At 39.1% G+C, this 24930-nt stretch overlaps 1 protein-coding gene across 3 annotated transcripts in view; it reads left to right on the top strand.

Moving 5' to 3' along the window:
* The first annotated feature begins 511 nt into the window (after positions 1–511).
* KDM3A (lysine demethylase 3A) overlaps positions 512–24930 on the top strand; it is a 50554-nt gene continuing 26135 nt past the window's right edge. The window contains exons 1-9 of one of the 3 annotated variants that reach the window (XM_069494311.1): positions 512–585; positions 1141–1356; positions 8765–8920; positions 10435–10545; positions 15160–15262; positions 16049–16173; positions 16423–16495; positions 16612–16700; positions 23223–23386. In XM_069494311.1, the coding sequence (XP_069350412.1) occupies positions 1171–1356; positions 8765–8920; positions 10435–10545; positions 15160–15262; positions 16049–16173; positions 16423–16495; positions 16612–16700; positions 23223–23386 (1007 nt within the window). In that variant the 5' untranslated portion in view covers positions 512–585; positions 1141–1170. The other 2 variants (XM_069494313.1, XM_069494312.1) reach the window with 2 other exon arrangements.

The raw sequence follows: 24930 nt of genomic DNA, 5'->3' as shown, positions 1-24930 counted from the left end.
CCCCCACAAAGATTCTGCTTCGGTCTCACTCCTTCCTGTGAGATTCTTCCGCCAAGTAGAAGGCCCATCTTCGGTCGACACCCTACGCACTTGAAGAGCAATCCAATAGCCACTTCCAGCCTAGGGTCTCGTCATTCAGTATTATCTGTGCGTCACGGCAATTTTCCTCCGGTCCTCAAAGTTGATAACCGATTTCGCGGGACTTTTTTGTATATTGTGAGGCAATAAATGGAAAGAATAGGCCTGTGGCGGAGGGATCTCTCGCTTACTCTCTGTGTACTTTAACCTAATGGGGGGTCGCCCGGGAGTCGGAAGGGGGAGGGTAAAGGGAGGAGGCAGCCAAGGAATTGTTTTTTTTCTCTCGCCCCGCCCTCGCCAGGCTGGCCAATGGTGATGGTCTGTTTCCCCACAAGCCTCGCCCAGCTCCTATGCTTCAGCCAATGAACGGCCGAAGCGGCTCCGAGGGGGCGGGCCCGGGAGGTTGTGCGTGTCTTGTGAGAGCTCTTGAACCAAGTCAGAGCTAGAGTCGGCTGGGCGGCTGGAAACGGCGGCCGTCGCCGGTGACTCAGGGAGGCGGGAGGCGGGGTAAGAGCGCCGCGGCCTCGGCTGCGGGGAGAGGAGGGAGAAAGGTGAAGGCACCGAGCGCGCGGCCCCGCCGCAGCTGCGCAGGCCCTGGCGACGGGCGCCCGGGGTCGGCGGCCGGGATTCGGGGTGCCGGGGCGGGGCGGAGGGGCAAGTGCGGAATCGCGGGCTCGCCCACCCTCCCCACGGGGCCGTGCGGGGCGGGGACCCGGCCGCCTGGGACAGGCCCTCTGCATTGGGGGCCTTTTCTTTTCCGGGGTGAGGAACGAACACTTTAAAATCCACTAGAGCCTCAAATAATTGGCCCCCTCACTCCCTCTGCGTTTAGGTTTAAGGTTTTAGGAAAGCGAAACTTGGGAGAGCGAGGGTCACGAGGCGTTTGGGCCCGTGTTTGCGGTGGGGGAGGGAGCCAGGGGGCGGGGAGGGCGCGGGTGGACGGCTCGGGTGCGGGGTCCACCTGGGGTCGCGTCCTCGGCGCAGGGTTAGGACCCCTCCCCCGCCGTCTTTTCTCGGCCCCCCCGGCCGCCCCCATCGCATTTTGTTTTTGTGTTTTGGCAGGGAGGAGCCCTTCCTGCAGGCGTGGAAACCATGGTGCTCACGCTCGGAGAAAGTTGGCCGGTATTGGTGGGGAAGCGATTCCTCAGTCTGTTCGCAGCCGACGGCAGCGAAGGCGGCCACGACAGCTGGGACGTGGAGCGCGTCGCCGAGTGGCCCTGGCACTCCGGGACCATTCGAGCTGTCTCCCACACTGATGTTACCAAGAAAGATCTGAAGGTAAAACCGCTCCCGGGCCTCGGCAGCCGGACGTTTCGCAGTTACCTTGGTAACGCGACAGTTGGTCCCCTCCCTCCGTTTTCTGAAAACTGGCGACCAGAAAGTTGGCATCTGATCTGAAGGTGCAGAGAACTAGACCTTGAAAGTCTTTGAAATGGTTGTGTGTAGAGCCGAGGTGTGTTTGGCCTAGAGTTCCTGGCTGCCTGGGTTTAATAATGGTCTCGGGGTTGTTTAGACAGGCTTCAGTAATGCCGGTGCTGTGCCCCACTAGGGCTGTCGGATTATTTTTACAAAAGGAATAGTGTTGTTAGTATTAGGCTGGGCAAGTGGGCGACATTTGGAATCATAAAAAATTGAGGGTTAGCGCTTGGAAGTACTTTCAGATGTGTTTTTGTTTGTTTGTACTTCTTGATTTCTCCACTCAACTTTTTGAAAAAACTTTCAGACTTGTCAAAAATGAAGTGATTGTAGAGGGAGGAGTTTAGTTCTGTTTGGCGTTTAGGGTGGGTATTTGTCCGTATATGGTGGATCAGGGCAGGGTTGGGTTCCTGGTTGTCTATGATGAGTCCCGTGGGTGGGTGTGGGATATGACCATATATGGAGGGATGGGGTGGAGCTGCACCATATATGGTGTGTTGGAGGAATGGCTTGAAAATATCACACTTGGGTGTTTGAGCGGAGGGAGAGAAATGGGAACAAGTGCAGCCAGTGATTTTTTAAATCAGAATGACACTCGGAACCTTTTTCTGTTAGATCTCTTCAAAGAGATGAATTCTGATTGTGCTTTCTAATAGAAGTATTGGTTTGAAAGGATTGTCTGGGAACAACCAGTGAGGAAGCCATTATACCAACAAAGACTCCTTTGTGCAAAAATAAAAAAGGTTTCTAACAAAGACTCCAAAGTGGTGATAACTTGAAGGAAGCTTGTCAGAACAGAAGATATTTACACTCTGGGTAATGGATATATCTTCACTTGGTCATCATCTTCGCTTTTTCTTGAAAACTGTGCGCAAATAAAAGAGCAAGTTTTAGCATTGACAGTTGAAGATGTGTTGATTTCTGGAACACTGTTCATTTGAACGTTTTCACAATGACAGTGCATGCCCAAACTAGTATTAGTCTACAAAAGGTTGTAGGAAAAGGATATATGGTTATATATTTTTAAGGTTTGTGTGTCTTGTCTTCATGTTGAAAAGGAGGAATGACCATTGAGCACATGCCAAGCATCTTGCAAAGCACTTCACAGCCATGGTCTTATTTAATTCTTAGAGCAGATCTTGGAAGGGGATACTACTACTTTCTCCATTTTACAGATGAAAATACTGTGCCTGAGGGATATTAAGTATTTTCCCCAAGGTCACATACCTAGAAATTGGCATAGCCTGTATTCTGTCTAATCCAGGAAGTTTTACTTCAGAAGCTACCCTCTTAACCATCACATCTGTGATCAAGAGCTGTGCCACAAAAGGGCTCCTGTCATACACTATGAAGTTTGGTTTTTTCCCCATTTCACTCATTCTACCAACTCAGGTTTTGATGTTTAAAGAGATAATGTATTCTGATGCAGGGATGACCAATCTATTTGCTTTAGGTTAATAACCTTTCTATGTAAAATAGGCCTTGTGTACTAGATTTCAGTCATGGTTGTTGTGGTTTATTTCACGTACCAAGTAAAATTTTCTTTGCATTTGTTTTTATCTGATTTGAATGAAAAAACTATTTTATTTAAACTTTACCGTCTTTAGTTCTTTGGCAGATAATGAGAGACTAAAAGTGTTCCCTTCTCTTCCCTGGCGGTGATTGAGGACCTACTGAGTTAGGCAAGAAATCTAGGAGGTTCTTTTTATGTACTTTTTTTTTTTAATTTCCACATATCTCTGCCCTCCTCAACCTTTGAGGAGGTGGTGATATCTTTTTCAGAATGAGGAAATAGATTTGGGAAAAGGAGTCTTGGCCAGACTTGCATAATTAGCTACTAAGTGATGGAGGGAGGATTTGAATCCAGGTTTTGCTGTGTGTCTTCTCCATGCACTTTGGTGCCTAAGTGGAAGACACCTGGGATTTCAATTCAAGAACAATTTTGGCTAGGTTGGATTTTTGCCTTACCTACAGAGTTCACAACTCAGCCCTCATGTGAGGTGCCAATCTACTCTGTTTCTCTTTTTAAATCATGATTTATCCCTATATTCCTTAGTTGAATAGCAGATGAAGTAACTGGCTTAAGTTTAGGGGCCATACTGTATTTAACAAAAGATAGGATTCTGAAACACTAAAATGAGTGTTTGCTTGGTGAAATGTAGACAGAAACAAAGTAACTAAGACCATGCTTATACCCGGGCTTAGGGGCATTAAGTTTTGGGGGGACATTGGGTTGGCAGCTGACATGAAAATAAAATTCAAGTAGTATGCAGCTGTTCTTCTAGTATTAGTACAAATACAAGTCTGTCTAGACTGGCTTGCTTTAGTAGTTACGTAGTTACCGATGATATTAAATGAGGCCAAGGCTTGTTAACTTTGTTTCACCTAGACAGAGACTGTAACAAAGTCAGTTACTTCGGTAACAAAAAGACACTATGTCTAGTAGTTGGTTACAAAGAAGCTGAAGACACAATAACAATAGATAATAATGATTCAGTGGTTATTAAGTGGCATTTAATCCTCACAAATATCTAGATGGTAAATTGTATTTTTTTAGTGTCAAAAGTTGAGGCTTAAAGAAATTAAATAACTTGTCTAAGTTTGTCTCCAGACCTTAAACACAAGGCTTTAATATTCAGGTGGAGTGAGGTTAGAGCACTTTATTTTGCTAGCCTCTGTACCCCTAGCACCTACAATGCTGCATGGCATGTAGTATGTGCTAAAATATTTGAATGAATAAATGAAGGAATCCTAAAATTACTACTTTTATTATGGAGAAAGAGTTTAGAAATAATCTGATAGGGCAATGGCATTCTCTTCATCTGCAGTGACAACAGATCTTAGTTAGATGTGGTTATAAGGACTTCTTTAATCTTATTTTTATCCTACTCCTTCTACTTGGGTATGAAGCAAGTTGTTTCCTAATTGGTTGTGTACACATAATTTTGTATGCTACGAAGCCTCTCCTTCCCTAACTTGTCTATCTTTTCCTTTAAAACTACCTTTTCCTTGAGTCTTCTGCCCCTTGTTAGTCCTTAGATGTATACTTGGCAGATAAGTAGTCCTTGCCATCTATATGTACCATTTCCTGCTATTGTTAGCAATTAGGTGCCTTGACCAATGCCTAGCCTTTCATCCTTGCATACAGTTGGAGCTTGAATGTTGGTGGTTTCTGCTGCCAGTCAAACCATGTAAAATGAGAAACTCCTAGCATGGTGTAATAAAAACTGCGCTTATAAATGAAAGCTGGACTCTGGGATTTTAGACAAGCATTTTATTTAGATGTAAGAAGACATAAATAGAAGCATAATGAATTTCTTAATTTGTGGAATAGTGAATTAAGTTGTATTCTGCATTGTAGTGCTGAACACAGAGTAGGTATGTAATTAAAACTTCTTGACTAAAAACCATGCCATTCTGTGCTCTTACTTTTAAATTTGGAAACATTTTCCTTGGCCTTTCTGATGGTTTTCATAATCACATACTTAGGTGAGATGAGTATATGCTAGGAGTGGGAGATTTTAAGATTAGCTTGATTAAATATAATCATGTATCATAAAGAGATTTTCTGTTAGGGAAAAATTAGCTTGAAATAATTAATATGAAATATCCAACATCTGGTCAAGGTATTTGATAGGCTAATAAGGTACACATTTACAAAATATCCTATTTGAAAGAAGAATAAATTTGGAAATTATAGGTAGTAAGTCATAATTGGCCTCTTTTTGGCCTTTGCAGTCAGACATTGTGGACCAGGAGAACATGGAGGAGAGAACACAATTTGTACTACAAACTAATAGTTACAATTATCAGCTTGCATGAGTTTGGTAAAGTTAGTTTCTTCTGAATTTAAATTTTTTTAATAGAAATATCTGCAGAAGAAACTTTTGGGGGCAACTGTCATTAAATATAAAACCTCAGACCTCAATGCACAAATGAAAGACATACATGGTTTAGATAGGAAACTTTTGAAGGATTAATAAGAAAGCTCACAACTTGTTGATTTTATTTATTTTTAAAAAGTCACCTTTTTTCAAACCAAAGTTAATGTGAATTTTTGACTGACACAACATAATATTTTAAAGTCATAAACTTAAATATATTTTAAGGAGCTAAACTTTTTTGGAAAAAAAAAATCACTCAAAACTTTGGATATGAATAAGGGACCCTGTCTGAATTTTGGTTTGTGGTTATCTTAAGTTTTAAAGAGTGATCTGATAAGAATTGGGAAACCACTTAAGATCTTAAATCCTTCACTGTTTTTTTTTCATTTTGTTTTGTTTTGTTTTTTTTGCCAAATAGATATAATCATGGTAAAGACCCTTTCTCTCCCACTCCTAACTTAAGAATTGAAACCCCGATAACTTAAGGTTTGAATTAACATGGAAGTCTTAAAACTACCTAGTTGCCTTGCCCGGTACTTTACATACATTGTCTTTTACAGTATACCTAACAATTCAGTGAGAGGTGTTATTTCCTTCATTTTGAAGGTAGTAAAACAAGATTCAGAGAACTTAGACTTAAGCAAGAGTTCTTTACCTGGGTTGCATGTTAATTGGTTTCCTTTGTAATTGGATGTATTTTATTTTATGTATGTAAAATCATTCTAAAAAAGCTTCAATATAGCTGGAATTCAAATCTACATTTCTTTGATTCTGAAATTTGTATATCCTCACTCCTTTTATACCATGTTGCTGATAGGTGGGAAAAATCTGTCACCTAAAACTAGGTTGGGTTTAAAGTTAATGTGTATAATGGGGCAGAAAAACTAGTCAATTTAGAGGAGATGCCAGAGGATCTTGATTCCATGGCTGGGAAACAGAAAAGAACATGGGCAGTCTCTGCACATCTTTGTGAAGGACCATTTGGTTGGTTACAGTGATAGAACAATATATAACCAGGGTGTAGTAGACAAAGCCTTGCCAAGTAGGTATTCACATATTTGCACTTATTCTGATTTAGAAAGTATTCAGTAATAACTGCAAAGTTAAAAGCCTGCCATATCAAGAAGATATGTGGCTTCCTAGGTGAAGTTGACTGGGAAGTTAGGGATGCAGGTTTTGTTGGGGAAGAAGGGAATGTTACATTTTATTGATTTTAGATGTATCCTGTAGACTAGAGAAAGTTTGGAATTGGGGTTAGTGGTATATTACTGCCTCCTAAGTAGATGAGAGAAACAAGATAGGAGCCTAATTGAGAGAGAAATTTATTCATTTATTTATTCTAACAAACATTTGAGTACTGATAAGGTACTGTATACCAATGATATACAACAGTAAGTGAAAGAGCAGACAGACTTTGACAATACTGGAATTTATGTCAATCAGTTAACCATAAATAAATAATGCAAAATGTGGATAAGTGCTAGGAAGGAAAAGTACAAAGCTTTGAGTACAGTTAGCAAGGGGATGGACCTCCCTTTGGAGAGGGAGGCTCTTTGGTAAGGAGAGGTTTCTTTGAGGAAAGGATTTTTGAATTGGGTTCTGACAGATGTCGAAAGTTAACTAGTTAGTAAACTGCAGGTTAAAAAGGAATATATGAATGATGTCTATGAAATTATGAGCAGACTTGGTAGATATTAGATTTATTGTTTTTTTTGTTTTTTTTTTGTTTTTTTTTGTTTTTTTTTTTGAGACAGAGTCTCACTCTGTTGCCCGGGCTAGAGTGAGTGCCGTGGCGTCAGCCTAGCTCACAGCAACCTCAAACTCCTGAGCTCAAGCGATCCTCCTGTCTCAGCCTCCCGAGTAGCTGGGACTACAGGCATGCGCCACCATGCCCGGCTAATTTTTTCTATATATATTTTTAGCTGTCCATATAATTTCTTTCTATTTTTAGTAGAGGTGGGGTCTCGCTCTTGCTCAGGCTGGTCTCGAACTCCTGAGCTCAAACGATCCGCCCACCTCGGCCTCCCAGAGTGCTAGGATTACAGGCGTGAGCCACCGCGCCCGGCCGATATTAGATTTATTAACTAATTCCTTGAAACCAAAATGAGAGAACTCTTTAGAAAGAGGAGGAATTTTGTTTTATTTTACTTTTTAAAGAGGCTGAGTCTTATTCTGTCACCCAGGCTGGATTGCAGTGTTATGATCAAAGCTCACTGTAACCTCAAACTCCTGACCTCAAGCAATCCTCCCACCTCAGCCTCTTGAGTAGCTGGGACTACTATACTCAGCTAATTTTAAAAATTTTTTGTAGAGATGGGTTCTTGCTATGTTGCCCAGGCTGGTCTTGAATTCCTGGCCTTGAGGGATCCTCCTGCCTTGGCCTCCCAAAGTGCTGGGATTACAGGCCTGAGCCACTGTGCCTGGCCAGAATATTAAATAAAATAAAAACAATGCTTTTTACACCAAATATTGAGGAAGTTTATTGTAATCATTGAAATACAAAAAGCATTAAGGAAGATCTAGGATAAATTAATCCTAGCATATTCGTAATGAGCTAGAGTGTTCGGTGCATTTTATATGGCCTTTAAGGTTTTGTGAATCATTCTGTGTTCTACCAGAAACCCACTCTTGGGTTGACTTTTTCATCTTAAAATATTTATGTAAGTTGTGAGGGTTGTAGCCTTAGGCTTGAAGGTATTTTGCAGGTGAGAAGCAAAATACCTTACAATTACTTGGAAAATAATATTTCAAAGGTAGTTTAACTTTCATACGAGAAACTGGAGGTAGTTCTGGAAAACTCTGGGGTCATTTATTATTAAACTTCTTTCTATATTTAGCAAACAAAGCAGCAGTCTTAGACTCCAAATTCTCAGGTAAATTTCCCAGCTTATTCAACTGAAAGGTGTATTGAAGGTGTGCCATATATTGGGCCTTGTTATAAATCCTACCAGAATTCAAAAGCAGATGGTGGATTGTGTTGATGGGAGATCATTTTAAACCCACATACAATGTCAACAAAGAATTAAAATGCAAATACTTCTTTTGGGTTTCAAATTTGTCTCTTCCAATTCCCAAAGCTCAGATATCAAATTAACATATGTAAAAACCTGCTAAGTGGGGGTTCTTTGGTTTCTGGACTTCAGACAGGAGGTTATTTGGCGGACAGAGACTGGCCCCAAAAGCCCTTGACTTCTGCATTCCAAAATGGTTTGGGAACCAAAGCTTGGTTCATGTCTGGTTATTTTATTGTAGGCTGGGAGCTGGAAGGGGGACAGCACATCCAGATAAAAGATTCAAGTAGAATAATAAGGTTATAATTCAGCTTGGGTATTTGTAATGTTTACTTTTGTTAATTGAAACTGCTTTTTTCAATTTTGTTTGTCTAGGTGTGTGTGGAGTTTGATGGGGAATCTTGGAGGAAGAGAAGATGGATAGATGTCTACAGCCTTCGCAGGAGAGCATTTTTAGTAGAGCATAACTTGGTTTTGGCTGAACGAAAGTCTCCTGAAATTTCTGAACGAATTGTTCAGTGGCCTGCGATCGTGAGTAAAACTTGGGCTTATTGAATTTATGAGAAGAGGCATTTCATTCATTATGAGTTAAACAAGGATAATGTTTATGTAATGCCTATATTTGACCCTCTGGGAAATAATAGACCAGAAGAGTCAGAAAAGCACCTAGAATCTTTTGCCAGTGCTGTCAGGAACTCTGTGACTCTGTGTGAATCCCTTAACTTTCTTGGGCCTCATTTTCTTCACTTGAAAAATGGGAACAGGCTGGGTACAGTGGCTCACGCCTGTAATACCAGTGCCTTGGGAGACTGAGGCAGGAGGATCACTTGAGGCCAGGAGTTCAAGACCAGCCTGGGAAACATAGTCTCTACAAAAATTAAAAAATTAGCCAGGTATGGTGGTAGGCGCCTATATTCCTAGCTACTTGGGAGGCTGAGGCAGGAGGATCACTTGAGCCCAGGAGACTGAGGTTATAGTGAGCTGTGATTGTGCCACTACACTCCAGCCTGGGCAACAGAGCAAGACCCTGTCTGTCTTCGAAAAAAGAAAAGAAAGAAAAATGGGGATAGAGGGAATGTGGGCAATGTCTAGGTCAGAGGTCAGAAATCAATAGTCATATGTAAACATACAGATCTGTTTGGTTTGGCACTCACAGTGTTTTCAGAAAATTTGAAATAGTTGCCTATTTGTAAAAATGTGGAGAGTACATCTTAAAAATCGAGATTTCCATTGTCTTAAAAACTGCAAGATAGGGCAACACTGGGGCCTTGTGGCAATTCCTTATGGCAGCAAAAGGCTGTAGCTGAATAGTAGCTGTTGCCTTGCTCCCTGTAAGAGTTTTCAGCCTTGATCTTATTAATCACTAAGGTTCTCTCTGGCTTATAATATTTTTTGGCTCAAAAGATACTATAAGTCAGTGTATGATTGTGTTGTATCCACATTGTAAATCTGGTACAGTTAGAGAAGCGTGATCACTGTGTCTGGAGAGGACAGTTCAGGCTTTGTGGTACATGAGCTGGGGCCTAAAGGAGGAAGGGTCATATTTGGATAGTTGGAAAGGCTGAGAGGATGATCAAAGGCTGACCAGAATCGTGAAGGGCCTTGCATGTGGTGCTAGCAAAGTTAAGATTTTGCCCATAAGTGAGAAGAACTGCTGGAGATTTTTGAGGGCTGCAGGGTTGTGGTTAAAGTTAATTTTGCTCTCATATTTTTTTTCCAGCTATTAAGAATTGGTTAAAAATATGGCCCTGTCTTCCTGAAAAATGTATATGCACATTTTCTGCATTAATTTTTGGGAAAGTATGGATGTGTGGCCCAAAACCTATATATTAATGATTCTCAAACATGCATCTGGTTGAAATTACTGGGTTTGAATAAAAATTGTGTGATCTGTGGTTGCATAGTTGTTACGAGATAATTTGCAGTAAAAAAAACTTAATGGCTTTATCACTTTCTGTATGCGTGGAAAATTGCCAGTTCTTATATTTTCAGAATTATGCTGACAGCACTTATGATGCTAAACATTTTCTTTTGTTTTCTTTTAGGTGTACAAATCACTGTTGGACAAAGCTGGTTTGGGCTCCATAACTTCTGTTCGTTTTCTGGGAGATCAACAAAGAGTATTTCTGTCCAGAGACCTTTTGAAGCCTATACAGGTAAAACAGAGAAACAGTATTACACCAGAAAAATAGAAATACACACTCCTTTAACATGAGAACTAAAGTATAGTTGACCCTTGAACAATGCAGGCATAGGAGTGCTGACCCCTCTTACAGTTGAATATGTATAACTTTTGACGTCCTCCCCCCATCCAAATTTAACTACTAATAGCCTACTGTTGACTGGAAGCCTTACGGATAACATAAATAGTCAATTAACACATATTTTGTATGTTTATATGTATTCTGTAGTGTATTCTTACAATAAACTAAGCTAAAGAAAAGAAAGTGTTAAGAAAATCATAAGGAAGAGAAAATATATCTACTATTTGTTAAGTGGAAGTGGATCATTATAAAGGTCTTCATCCTAGTTGTCTTCAGGTTGAGTATGCTGAGGAGAAGGAGGAAGAAGAGCAATTGGTCATGCTGTCTCTGGGGTGGCAGAGGTAGAAGAAAAATCGAGTATAAGTGGACCCACACAGTTCAAACTCATCTTGTTCAAGGGTCAGCCATATTGATGTTGATTGCTCTAATTCAGATACCTAACAGAGAAGAGAACCTATCCCATCAGCAGTTATTAGACATTATCCCTCAGTGTTAGCCACTGGGTTGGTGCTGTCCATTTGGGATTGAAAGGACAAGGGTACTATGGTTGATGGTGTGTGTGTATGGAAACACCTAGGTGACAAAAAATAAAATTTAAAAGTAGACTATTGGCTAGGTACAGTGGCTCATATTTGTAATCCCAGTGACTCAGGAGGTTGAGGTAGGAGGATCACTTGAGGTCAAGAGTTTGAGGTTACAGCCTGAGTGACGAAGTGAGACCCCCATCTCTTAAACAGGAAAAACAAAAAGGTATAGATTATTATTTATATATAATTATATATATATATGCATATATACCTACACATATATATGCATATACACAGTCAGTTCTCATTCATGCATTCTATGTTTGTGAATTCAACTACTTGACAAAATACATTTGTAACCCCCAAATCAATACTTATTCATAGTCACTTGCAAATATGCACAGAACCACAAAGAATTTGAGTTGCCTGATGCAGTTCCTAGCTGAGGTCAAATAAGGCAATGTTCTGCCTTCTCTCAGCTCTCATGCTGTAAACAAGTGTCCTTTCTGTGGTCTATTTAGTCCTTCATTTTTGTGCTTTTTTTTTTTTTTTTTTTGGTGCTTTAACTGTTTAAAATGGCCCCTCAAAGTAGTGCTGAAATGCTGTGATATGTCTTAAGAGTGAAATACATGAACTTGGTTCAGCTATGAATTATAGTGCCCTTGGCCATAAGTTCAAGGTTAATGAATCAGCAGTATATATTAAATAAGGTGTCTCAACAGAGACACACATAAAACAAGATTATGTATTGATTGGTTGATGAAAATGTTGTGACCAGAGGTTTGCAGGAACTTACCATTGTATTTCCCCTAGGAGCAATGGTTCAGTATTTGCTAATTCAGTGTTTTTGGCAAACTGATAGAACGTAACTAATGTGAATAAAGAGAATTGATTGTGTGTGTGTGTGTGTGTGTATATATATATACGCAATTAGCTTGTAAAACTCCCACCTTTTTTTCCCCCACAACATTTAGGCTCCTATGTCTTGCCTCATATGTGATTGTTTGTTATAAAGGCATTGGAAGGAAGGGGAAGAACACAGAAATTAATTTGCACAGACCACTACCCTTGTAATAATGTTGGTTTTATAGTAGCATTCATCTTTTAGATGTCATTTATGAAGCTTAATAATCCCCTTTACCAACTTCTGTTTTGTGACTTCAGACCTGACTTGTTTCTGTGGCATGTGGAACCATCAGATCTATTTGTTAAAAGGCAATTTAGGATCAGTGGTCATTGGATTGCTGGGCCTATATGGGAAAGCCCAAAACACTGGCTTTCTTTCTACTTGAGTGTGACTTTTACTTCCATATCCTAGAAGTGAGTAAAAACAAGGCTCATTATCTGAACCTTATTTTATAATGTTTAAAAATAGAACAGAGGAAAATGCTTTCATTTAAGTTAATTTCAGACACAAGTTGCCTTCATGTCTTAGGTAGACATCTTGAGATTTTTCCTGCCTTAAAAGTAAGATTGACTTGCTTGTAAGGATTGAGGAACATACAGGGGAGTTGTAGATATTTTGCTTTACAGAGTGATGGTGTAGTTTTTACATCTTAACATTGCTTTCTGAATTTACATCTTTCATGTGTCCAAGCTTTTCAGTTAAAGTAGAACTCTTGTTTTGTTTCTTGAGATTGAAAAAAAATATCTAAATCAGTAAGTTTATCATTCTCAGGAAGATGCACTGTGGACCATCAGTGTGAATGTTGTCATTAACATAATATTAACATGTAATTAATCGGCGGAACTATAATGTGTGCACTTAACTTTTACTGATGATAATAGTGGTGAAAGTTTAGTTCTTATCAGGGCATTATCTTGTAGATCTGGGTGATCTCGTCAGGCTTCTACTGTATGAAATTCCATGTTGGGTTGTGATTATTCTAGTAGGATGCTTGCTCTAAATAATGCACAGAGCACCTGAAAAACCATTTGACATATGTAAAAGTTGGATTGAAACTTAAGGTCTACCTTTAAATAGAATTCGACTCAGTTATCTGTGGGTAAGAAAAAGACAAGGTATTTGGGCAAGTATCTGGTGCTTTTGTTGAGTACTAAAACTCTCCTAGACAGACTAAAATTATTCTACTGTGTTGAAGAGCCCTTGGTGGCTCTCTCCGTTAATGTGCTGTTTCATGTTGTAGTAAGAGTTGGAGAATACAATTAGATTTTTTGAAATTGCAGTAGCAAAAATGCATGATTAAAAAAACCCAAAACAAACCCATTCTGGTAGTTAATGTTGGGCTCTCATGGAGACCCTAGGTTTTCCTAATGTTACTTGGCTAAAGAAATGCATTTTTCCAACATGGCCCCCCTCTCTAAGGGACTAGTTATCCTTCCCAATGGGAGAAATGAATGATCCATTTTTGGCCTGTATCCATTTCACAGTGGAAGAAAAGCATAAAGGCCTGATATTGGAAGAGCTTCTATGTTTAGCATTGTTTTTTCTTTGCCCTGCTAGAATTTGGTTTGGCAGGTTATTGCTATTGACAGTTTCTGTATACATTTATCATAACTGGGTGTGCACACAAAGCCAGAAGACTATGGCATGGTGCCAAGAATGGAGCTGCTGCCAAGAATTGAATGTTTCAAAACTGGCTTACTCTGAAGCCTTAAGCTATTCATTCAGATTTTCTGTTTGTCCTTCCCACCTCCCTTACTTTTTTTTTTTTTTTTTTGAGACAGAGTCTCACTCTGTTGCCCAGGCTAGAGTGCCATGGCGTCAGCCTAGCTCACAGCAACCTCAAACTCCTGGGCTCAAGCAATCCTCCTGCCTCAGCCTCCCAAGTAGCTGGGACTACAGGCATGCACCACCATGCTTGGCTAATTTTTCTATGTATATTTTTAGCTGTCCATATAATTTCTTTCTATTTTTAGTAGAGACGGGGTCTCGCTCTTGCTCAGGCTAGTCTTGAACTTCTGACCTCGAGTGATCCTCCCGCCTCGGCCTCCCAGAATGCTAGGATTTACAGGCGTGAGCCACCGTGCCCGGCCCCTCCCTTACTTTTTGTAAAGAAGAATGCATTTGGAAACTAGTTAGATGAAATGAAACAGTGTGAAATGAGTTGTTCATTAAAAATAACAATTTCTTACTGGGAAGGGAGCAGAAGGCCAGGCCCCATTAAGGGGGCTAGAAGTAGGGTTTTGGCCTAGGTAACCATGCTGAGGTGTGCTTTGTGATTGTCCCTGGAATTGCCATCATGGCCACGTGCTTGCTCATCCCCACCATGGCCAGAGGGTACATCTACAGGTTCACTAATTGGGGCAAGGAAGGAAGGGTTGCCCATTATTCATATCAATAGTGTTTGATGGAAAGGGACATACACATCTCTGGAGTTAATCATTACTATGTGTCAGAGGGTTTGGAGAACATTGATTAAAGAAGCATTTTCCTGATTGTTGAAAAAATAACTCAGTTATGGTCATCTGTTCCTGCTAGAAGGTTCTTCAGTGTATTATGTAGTGTGCAGTATGTTATGTAGTGCTTAAAAATAAAATGAAAAAGAAAAATTAGGGAGGAAAAAAAACTCAGAACAGCAATTTCATTGACTGGAACATATACATCTGTCTCCTGTGTGTTTTATCTGTGTCTTTTTCCGTTTGGATTTGGATCTGTGATTTCCGTGTCCCCAGTGTTTGGGATACAGAGTGTTTTTTTTACTTGGATTGACCAGCTTAGTTTGCTTAATATTTTCTCATAGCCAAAGTTATGTTTAAAATTATGCTTTGAGTCACACTTAATATCTCTCATGCTTCGAGCTTGGGGTAACTTCACTTTAGTCTGCCCTATACGTGTGGTCACCTGATGGTTCTGACTTTTTGACCTGTCCGGTTTACTGGAATTGCAGTGATACGGTGCTGTTAGATGGCTAGTTGACACTACTTTAACCCATCTGATTAAATCAATTGAAATATCCACTGAAATTTAAACAACTCTCTTTGTTACCTTAACACATAATGATCTTTCATTTTTCAGGATGTAAATAATCTTCGACTTTCTCTTACGGATAATCAGGACGTCAGTAAAGAATTTCAAGCTTTGATTGTGAAACATTTAGATGAAAGCCATCTTTTACAAGGTATATGGATTATCTGTTGGTGATAGTTCATGAGTTGACCCATGATTAGCTTGTAAGAAGCTAGGGTTTAGCCCCTCTCACTCATTGTCTCATTGAAATTTTTTTTTTCTAAAAAATTTTTAAAAGTAATTTAAAAATTAAAAAATTTTTTCCTTTTTTGCTTTACTTATACAACCAGATGCCTTAAGGTCTTAATATAGTCTGAAGCCTCTGAAATTTGGAAAATTTAGGAATTATGTGAAACTTATAAAAGTAAAGTAGATAGGTATTAAAAAAGCTCAGCTATATTTTGACATGGAATTTGGTATTTGGAATTTCAGCCCTATAAAATTGACAAGGCATTATTAATTTTATACTCCTTACTTTCCCATTTACTGAGTTTCTACAATCAGAATTTTTTTTTTTTTTTTTTTTTTTTATCAGATTTAGCATTTCTTATGAGGTTCTGAATTTGGTTCCTCTGCAACTCTACACCAGGACACAGGACAATGAGTTAGGTCTTGATGAATTGTCTGATACTGCTTGGTCTGAGATCACGTGCTAGAATAAATATATTACCACTCTAAATTCATAGGAAAATGGATTTTTAAAATAAAAAGTTTAAATTTTCTCCTAGCTTTGCTGAAATATCTGTCATCTTATGTTTATAGTGATTCTTTTGATATTTACTTTTATTTACTGCATTTTTATTAAAGACTTAGGAAAAGATTGTCCTAGATGGTGGTGCTATTGGGAGATAATGTAGATTGCTCTAAGAATTTTTTTTTTTTTTTTTTTTTTTTTTAGGTGACAAAAACTTAGTTGGTTCAGAAGTAAAAATTTATAGCTTGGATCCATCTACTCAGTGGTTTTCAGCAACTGTTGTAAATGGAAACCCAGCATCAAAAACTCTTCAAGTCAACTGTGAGGAGGTAAAGACAATGATAACTGCCTGTAAGACAAGTTGATGGGGCAAGATAACTGTACAAGAATTTATGATCTAGGAGCTAAATGCCTTTGTTGTTTTATAATAAAATATTAGAGTAGAAATAGAAATAATCACAGTTTTAAAAAGAAATGATTAGTAAGAAGCCCCTATTGTCATGTTAATGGGGCTGACTTTCAGTATATTCTTGAGCATTTTTTCATTTTCCAGTATCTTTGTTCTATTTATTTTTAAGATTCCAGCACTGAAAATTGTCGATCCATCACTGATTCATGTTGAAGTTGTACATGATAACCTTGTGAGATGTGGTAAGGATACATTGTTGGTTAAAGTATTCTTCCTTTCCCTTCCCTTCTTTCCCATTTCTTCTCACATCACTCTCTCTAAACAGAGAAGCCAACTTATCCATTGTTAAATATTTTAGGTAATTCAACAAGAATCACAGCCGTAAAACGCAAGTCTTCTGAAAATAATGGAAGCCTGGTTTCCAAACAAGTGAAATCTTGTTCTGAGGTAACCTTGGTTTACTTTTGTCACATGTGTAAAGCTTTCTTTAATTCTAACAGTGCACAGCCAGGTTTGTTTTTTTTTTGTAGTTATATAGCTGTCTTCTCTGCTCTTCTTTGATAGTTCCAGATCTTGGCCATAATTTCTACACTCAAGCAGATGGAGATAATATAAGTTTCTGGTTCACTATTTTTTGTGTAAAAAAAAGTTTTATGTTTTTGTATTTGCTGGAGATTTTCAATAGATTTGACAATTTCTTGAAGGTAAATTGAGTTGTATTTGTCAATGCCTGGCATGAAAAGAGGGGAGGAACCTTAGAATTCTAAGTAGATGGGATGTTGAAATAGGACGTTTGATTGCTCATTTATTATTGGGTAAACAAAGGTACTAGTTTTGAAAAGGAGGTGGTTGGTTTGCCATTATTAATTTCTGTCCAGAAAAGTATAGGCTTCTATGAATGCCACAGCGAGTTCACGTACCGGATTTAATTCTTTGCTAAAATACTTACGGTTTGGACCAAGACTATTTCTCTTTTAATTTCTCAATCATTAGGACCTATTATAGTACAAATAACTTTTTCACACCTTTGAATTCAAATGTACATGTTACATGCATAGTTTCCTGTATTATCAAAAACACCTTTATATTGTTCTGCTCTAGGAGGTTAGAATTTTAACACTGACCCAGCTAATATTGTTAAGATTGTTGGCAACATTTGAGAGATAACCTTGAGGTCTGGGGGAGCAAGGCAAGGAGAAATGGCATGGGGAGTGAGCCAGGGTCAATGATTAAATCTAGAGTTCTGGGTCAAGGGTAGATGGGACTGTAGCATCAACTAGAACCTGAGCAAGCACTGTGCTGCACAAATACTTAAGAGTCTGTGTAGCTAGGATGGTTGATTGGCTTTCCTGAGTCTTTTGCCTGTGTACAGGCAAAGAAACTTTGATACTTCACCAAAAACTTTGTAAGCCAAAGTGTCTAAAACTTTTGTCTTCCTTCCAAGGGTATAGGCTTGACCTCTTGAGTGGAGGAGGCTCAGGTTGTTCAGGAAAGAATGAAGGGGTAAATATGGAAATTAGCATTATTACCTTTCATTTTTGCCTTAAAGTTTACAAAGTAATTTCAAGTAAGTCCGTCCTGAGAAACCAGCGATACTATATTGAGCACTGACTGGGTGGTGGATTGTTGGTCCTGGAGACAGCGAGATATCTGGAGTCCCTGTCTCAGTGTCCACAGTGTGGTGAGGGAGACAAACTTGCACAGGGCCCCACACATGCTGGGGGAGTGCTCTGAGCAGGAGTAGTGCAGGTTTCTCAGGAAGCAGCCTGGGTAGAAGCTCTCAGAGAGGACATGTCCTGTTTGCTGAAGGGCAAGTGATTCATTGTGGCTGGGGTACGGGAAGAGAGAGAGACAGGATAAGAGAAAGAAATTTTGAGTTTTACCCTACAGATGGGTATTGGGTTGGGGAGTTGGGGTGTTCAGGGGTTTTAAGTTCAGGAGATTGACTTGAGCTTTATAGATGATGGATGAGGGAAGGAGGTGAGAAAAGAAATGAGCACTGGTTAGATTAGTGGGATTTCCCATCATAAACAGGCTTGAAGTGGGACAGTAGCTAAGGAGATGGAGAACTATTTAGGAGGCAGCATTGATTGGATTTGGTGGAAGACTAGGTGATAGAACTGAGGAAACAGGGGAATCTACGAATAAAGTAAGTAGAACAAATGGAATGTCTACTTCATAGCATATGATAGTTCTAGCTAAGAAAGCTCAAGTGACATGGTCAGGTGATTATTTATGATACTGTGTAGTCTCCTAGTATACATAGGGACTCAGCTGGGGGGAATAGGGATCCCTGGTCTAGAAGGTAACAGACAGTAAGGGCCTGGGGAAGTAATTATAGTAAGGGTTATAAAAAGGATGCCAAGCAAGTGATTATTGCATCTTAGAGTTATGTTCAGAGAGGATATTGTGAAGGTAATCCACAGTATTAGAAGCTGAGGGAGGAATAGGGTAAAATAATAACCTACAGGTTTTGACATTGGAGAAATGGTTAGCAATCTAGGGTAGAGGTAGTAAAGATCAACCTGGAGAAATTGGTTGGGTTTTGCCTGTTACGGAGAATGCATCGGTATAAATGGTTGGGTGTGATGAAAAGGGGAGCCTCAAGATGTGTTGGGGAGAGGGGTCAGGGAATAGGAATGGCATATCCTGTTGGATAGTGGAGGAATCAACCTGGGTTGCAGGCAGAACTGAGGTCATTGGGGACTTCCTGTGGGAGAAGGTACCAGTTCATCAAAGAGTTAAGTTTATCAGCAATAAGAAAGGTGATTGAGCAAGTAAATTTGTAGCCTTCAAGGAGATGCTTGTAAAATGTGGTAATTTACATACATATATAATGTGATTCTCTCTGCCTGACTCAAACTCTTGTAGAGCAGGGAGCATGACTTTTTTCTTTCTCAGCATGTTGTCCATACTATCCATGCTCAACAAACTTGTGTGCTGTTGAACTGATATTAGGTACAATCAGAAGGTATTAAAAAAGTAAGTCTGAACTTTAGCCTGGAGATAAGTTTCTTCTGCATCTAAAATAAGAAACTAAATTCAGTGTTTTAAAAATGATGGTTGCAGCTCTTGAACTTTATAGTCTTCTCATTCTAAAGGAAGTTGGAGGTGGTAGATTTTTACCTGAGTATTAGAAGTTTTAGAAAATTATTTTTTGCTTATTGAAGTTATTTTCATTTTAAAAACGTCACTTATAGTCATACTTCTCAGAGCCTCTGTTCACATTTTGGAATACTTCCCTCCTGTCTCTATTTTTCCACTATATATCATGGAGGCCTGTTTATGTTTATTTGTTTTTTTTTGTTTTTTAAAACTTCTCTTGTAGCTTCTTTGATTCTCTTACAGTATATTGTAATTATTTTTCCATATCAGTAAATATTCTTTTTCATCCTTGGTGATTCTTGTAATCTGACAAGTTTTGGAAACACTGGCCTAGCCTAGATTTCAACAGGGCTGGAGAGGTAAAGAAAGCAGTGGGGAGAGAAAGAGAGTTAAGTTAATTGTGTGAGTGAAAGGTGAGTACAGTAACACTTGGCACGATTCTCACTGTGTTTGCATTTCCCAGATGTGTTGGACTGGCACAGAGTTTACTTTTAGGGTGGTCTTTGGAAGACATTTGGGATTAGGTAGGCAAGACTCTTGGCTGCTTTGATGGATACTTTCGGTTAAGATAAACCTGTTTGCCAGTGATATCTGGCTCCTTGAAGGTCTTCTCTGCCTAGCAGACTATTCCTCAGAGTTACAATGTTGCTTGGTTAATTGGGAAAGAGTCTGCCAAGGATTGTGAGCCAGCAGTATCCTTTATAGAATACAGTCATACACTCAATTATATTATCTCCGTCTGCTGGCAGGGAGGAACTATTGCCATGACTGGTATAGAAGACCTTCAGGGAAAACTCTTCAGGTAAGAGGAAACTTTGACCCTTTGTCAAGTCAGAGGCCAGGGCAGAGCTGTGCACGTGAAGATGGGCTTGGGAATTGGAGTCCTATCCCTGTTGAGCTCAACCTTAGGAAAGTTGTAAAGGGATATACTTCGGTTCCTCAAAGGAAGAACACCCTAAGTTATGTTAATTATAACATGGTGACAGAACTGGGAAAATTTCCACAATATTTTTCTGCTTTAAGATTAGAAAACTGCTCAAATCTCCAAAACTGATTGATTTTACTATGTGCCAGGCACTATGGTAAAGCACAGCCCTATAAAGTATGCTTTATTACTCTCATTTTACAAATGTGAGCAACGTGCTAGGAAATGTCAAGAGACTGACTTCAAACCAAGGTCTAACACCAAAATCCAATACTCTTATCCACTGTGCTGTTGTTGCCTCTCCTCTCCAGATCCTTTCCTTGGTTTAGTGAATCACCATTATAAAACAGGTTTCTCTCTCCTTCCTTCTTTCCTTCCTTCCTCCCTCCCCTCTCCCTCCCAGCAAATATTTATTTTATGTTTAATAAGTGCTAGGCACTGATCTACAGTGGTGAGCCTTAATGCCTATCTCTTCAGGTAACTCATAAGACTTACATATTTATAGCTATTTTAAAATATTAAATGCTAACAGCATTCATTCCACCAGTCTTATTTATTGAGCATCTGCCATATGTCTGGCTTTATGAGGCATAACAGTGGGCCTCTGTGCATAAGGAGTATACATCCATTGTGAGGAGACAGTAAATAAAAGGTACTTTCATGGTGTGATAAGTGCTATGAAAGGTGTAAACACAGGAATATGATAAAGAGTAAGGGGGTAGCTTGTAGGATATAGCTTTGGAAAGAGTGATCAGAGATTCTGAGGAGGTGACAGTCTAACAGACTTGAGTGTGAAAGGATGGAGCCAACAAGCCAGTGAAAACTGTGCAGGCAGAGAGAATAGCAAGTACAAAGGCCCATGCAAGAAAAGGGCTTAGCATGTTTGAAGACCAGAAAGGAAGGCAGTGTAGTTGGAGTACTGTGAGCAAGGGGGAGAGCGAAAGAGATGAGCGTGTGGGGGTGGGAGTTTGCAGGAGACTGGACCACATGGGATTTTTGTAGGCAGTCAAGTGCCATGATCTTATTTGATTTATATTTTATAAAGATTGCCCTGTGGTAGAATAGATTTTGAGTAGGAGGCAGAGGATTCAGCAAGAACAGAAGGAAGTCAGGCCAGGTAGGAGATGGATAGTTTAGGGAAAGATGGTGTCATGGAAAGAAATGGATAGATTCAATAAATACTTTGGAAATGGAGGCAGGATTTATTGGTTCATTGATTGGATATGGGAAATGAGAGATGGAGGGTTTTTTTTCAACATGAGCAGCTTGATGGATGTTGTACAGAGTAAAAATTTTTGCTTAGGTTTGTAATCCAATTTTGTTAAGGATGTCGTGAGACTAATTTAAAGAAAGGTGTTAGTGCATCAACTCTAAACATATTCAGAATAAGAAATGTGATTCATATGAGGAAAGGTCCTTGTTAAAAGTCAGCCTTGGATAAGCATTTTGATATGATTTGGCAGTTAAACTTTGGGAGGCTAACTTCAGATTACCAGAGAATTGTAAAGTATTATAGTCAAAAGAGACTTTCTTTAGGAATAAACTTAACTATTTTTCTCATTTAAAGGATTAGAAAACAGAGATCTAGAGAGGTAAAGTTGATAAACCCAAAGGTATTCTTAAAATAGCCAAAGTCTCCCCCCGCCCCCCCCGCATAAAAAAACCAAAACCCCAAAACAAACATATACCTTCTGCAGAACACTAAACTAATATTTAACCAAAATTGAGTTGACTAAAACAGTATAATATGTGATCAGACAATTTAGTACTTAAAAATAGTTTGAAGCTATGCCAAAACTCTGATAGTGATTAAATTCTTCTTAATTTTCAGATATTTCTACATAGCATATACTAGACAGTCCTGGAAAGGCTATCAGAGTAAATGAGAAAAAGATTCATGAGTAGACTACATATAAATGTATTCAGAATTGTGAGGTTTAAAAAACCTACTAAGGGAAGTTCTACATCAAATTTTAGAAGTTAATAACTAGAAGATGAAGCAACTCTGGAGATTCTTGAAGTTTAGATTTGGTAGTAAGGTAAATACAAAGGTCATTGTGGTGTGAAAGAGATTATTGAGAAAGGTACATGACTTGAAGTACATGACTTAAAGCATAGAGGTGAAGATGGGTAAAGTGACTTCACCTGGTTCTGCCATAGTATGTTTAGTTGTCTTGAGTTTATCTTTTTTCATAGCGGAAAGTTTATTTTTGTGGATAGTATAAACTGGTAAAAAGTAGATTCATATTTATATTTTTATGAAGATAAAATCATATGAAAAAGGAAGGAGGACGGGTGTCCCAACTTTGTCCCACAGGCCTGTCATGAGTTGATATTTTTTGCAGCTTGGGATGACCTTTGTGACTTGATGAACCACATAAGAGCAAGAACCATGTCCTCAGCCTTTATTGCATTGCAAAGGCTTATCTTGGTACCCAGTAGGCACCACTGCCTACAAGAGTCCTATGTGGTCTGGTCTCCTGCCAGTCTACGCAGTAAGTGCGTGGTGGGCACTGAAGTCATGTCAAAATGAGTGCATGTGAAGCTGCCACCATTAGAGACTGTCACTTAAATGTTCACTTCTATGCATTGTATTATTAACGTAATTGCCACATGACTGCAATTTCCTGACATAATGATTCAGAGGTCTGAAAAAGATATGCTTGTGATCTTTTATAGAAATACTTAAGTTTTATGAAAAAGCTGGAGTGATTTATTTATAGCATTCAGATATAGTCCTTAATTTTGTGATTTATCACTTGTTTTACTGTCCTTTTTATTTGGTGATGGTGTTGTGCTTATTTAGTATTAAACCAAGCAAATTATCTTGCACTTTGCTAGCACTTTGTAATTTCCCGACTAGGGACTTTCCTTTTTTGTCCCCCCGCCCTCCCTCCCCCAGACTTTCCTTTCATATCTGTGGATTTGGTATCTTTTAGGCGTCTCCCAGTATGTGTCCTGTACAGTCTGTTCCCACAACAGTTTTTAAAGAGATACTCCTTGGCTGTACTGCAGCAACTCCACCTAGTAAGGACTCAAGACAGCAAAGTACTCCCCAGGCTGCCAACTCTCCACCTAACCTTGGAGCAAAAATTCCTCAAGGGTGAGTAGTATTTGTTAAAGAAGTTTAGTCATAATAATAAAAATTACATTTTAGTCATGGTTTGTTCTTCAGGTTGTCCAGGGAGGTTTTTCACTGAAGTTACCGGAAGGAAAGATTGAGATTGATAGGTGCTTTCAGAGGTCAAAAGGGTAGAAGACACAGAGAACAGCGTGGAAAATGGTATAGAAGCGAAAGGGGGCATGAGAAAAGAGAAGCTTTTTTGCCTTGATAATATAGTGAGAAGGATCAATGGAAGTACTACAGACGTTTGCAGAATAGGTGTGTGCTTTCAGAGAAAAGGGAACAGATTGTTTGTATGTAGAAGACTGAGGTCAGAAGGGTTCTCATCAGCCTAGACATGAGTTTGACCCAAGTATAGGTGAGAAATGCAACAGAGAAGATTCTAAGACTAACAGAAATGAAGATGCAATAATAGATGTGATTGGTATTGTTACTAATTTATAGAGGAAGAAAATAAATAAGAAATACAAAGTTTAACCAGAAATTTGTAGTAGGTACAAGGTTGACAGTGGTTTTAAGGGAATGATCTCTTTTGGGAGAAGAGGGTGGTCTGTATGGGCAGTTGATTGAGACTTAAGATATGGGTCAGAGAGACTGTGGTGTAGAAAAGTAGATTTTGGAAGACTGCTGCAGAAAGGTGGGAGAGTGGCTGAGCACACTGGGTCACTGGGAGAAAAGTTGGCCGCTTGGGGTGGAGCTTGGACGATGGCCACATAGCAGTCAGATGGAAGGAGGAGCCATCTTCAAAATAGAAAAGTGGAGCAAATAGGAAGTTCAGTGATACCGAAGCAAGGATTTTTAATCAGAGTTCTTAAATGAGAAATTCTTTTCCAGGATGAAAAATCCTTTGTTAGAGGCAGTAATAAAGAAGTATAATAAAAAAAAAAAAAAAAGGCTTTACATTTTGCTGGGGGAAGAACTTTAGGACGAATTTCGAAGAAACAAAAATTCTTCAAGGATATCCCTAGTAAGATGTGTGGGGAAAATATTGAATCCTTGTGAACAAGAATGTAATCAGTCAGCTATTCTGTTTGCTTTGGGTCCTGATCACTGAACAAATAGGAGTAAAATTATTCACTGTTATAGCTGGTTGAGTGTTCATAGCAGGGCAGGATTTTGTGCTGCTGGTAGTTTGTTGTTAGTTTTTAATTACATTTTGTGTGAATATCTTTGAGGGGGTTTCTAACATTTCTAAGAAACATACATATTTTAAAATTTTTATCTTGCTACATTTATCTGCCATAAGATTGAATTGCTGAGTCTTGGCAAGCAGCAAGAATGCTAGTTTTATCTTTCAAATTCAAGCATCATCTTCTATATATAAGAAAGAGAATTCAGCAGAGGTTTCTCTGGGAAAAACAAAAGAAACTTTCAGAATTGGCCCTGTGGACTTTCAGTTTTGACACCTGAAAACCACTGATGTTATCTACAGAGTATATTCTGTGGATCCACATATTGTTTGTTTTGAGGGAAAGCTAAGGTTCATTAAGCTATAAGAAGTAGAACTAACTTAAGTAGTTAAA

This window comes from Eulemur rufifrons, chromosome 19 (assembly GCF_041146395.1).
Source record: "Eulemur rufifrons isolate Redbay chromosome 19, OSU_ERuf_1, whole genome shotgun sequence".
Lineage (NCBI taxonomy): Eukaryota > Metazoa > Chordata > Mammalia > Primates > Lemuridae > Eulemur > Eulemur rufifrons.
The sequence above is the reverse complement of the archived record's forward strand: the minus strand, read 5'-3'. Positions and strand labels throughout refer to the sequence as shown.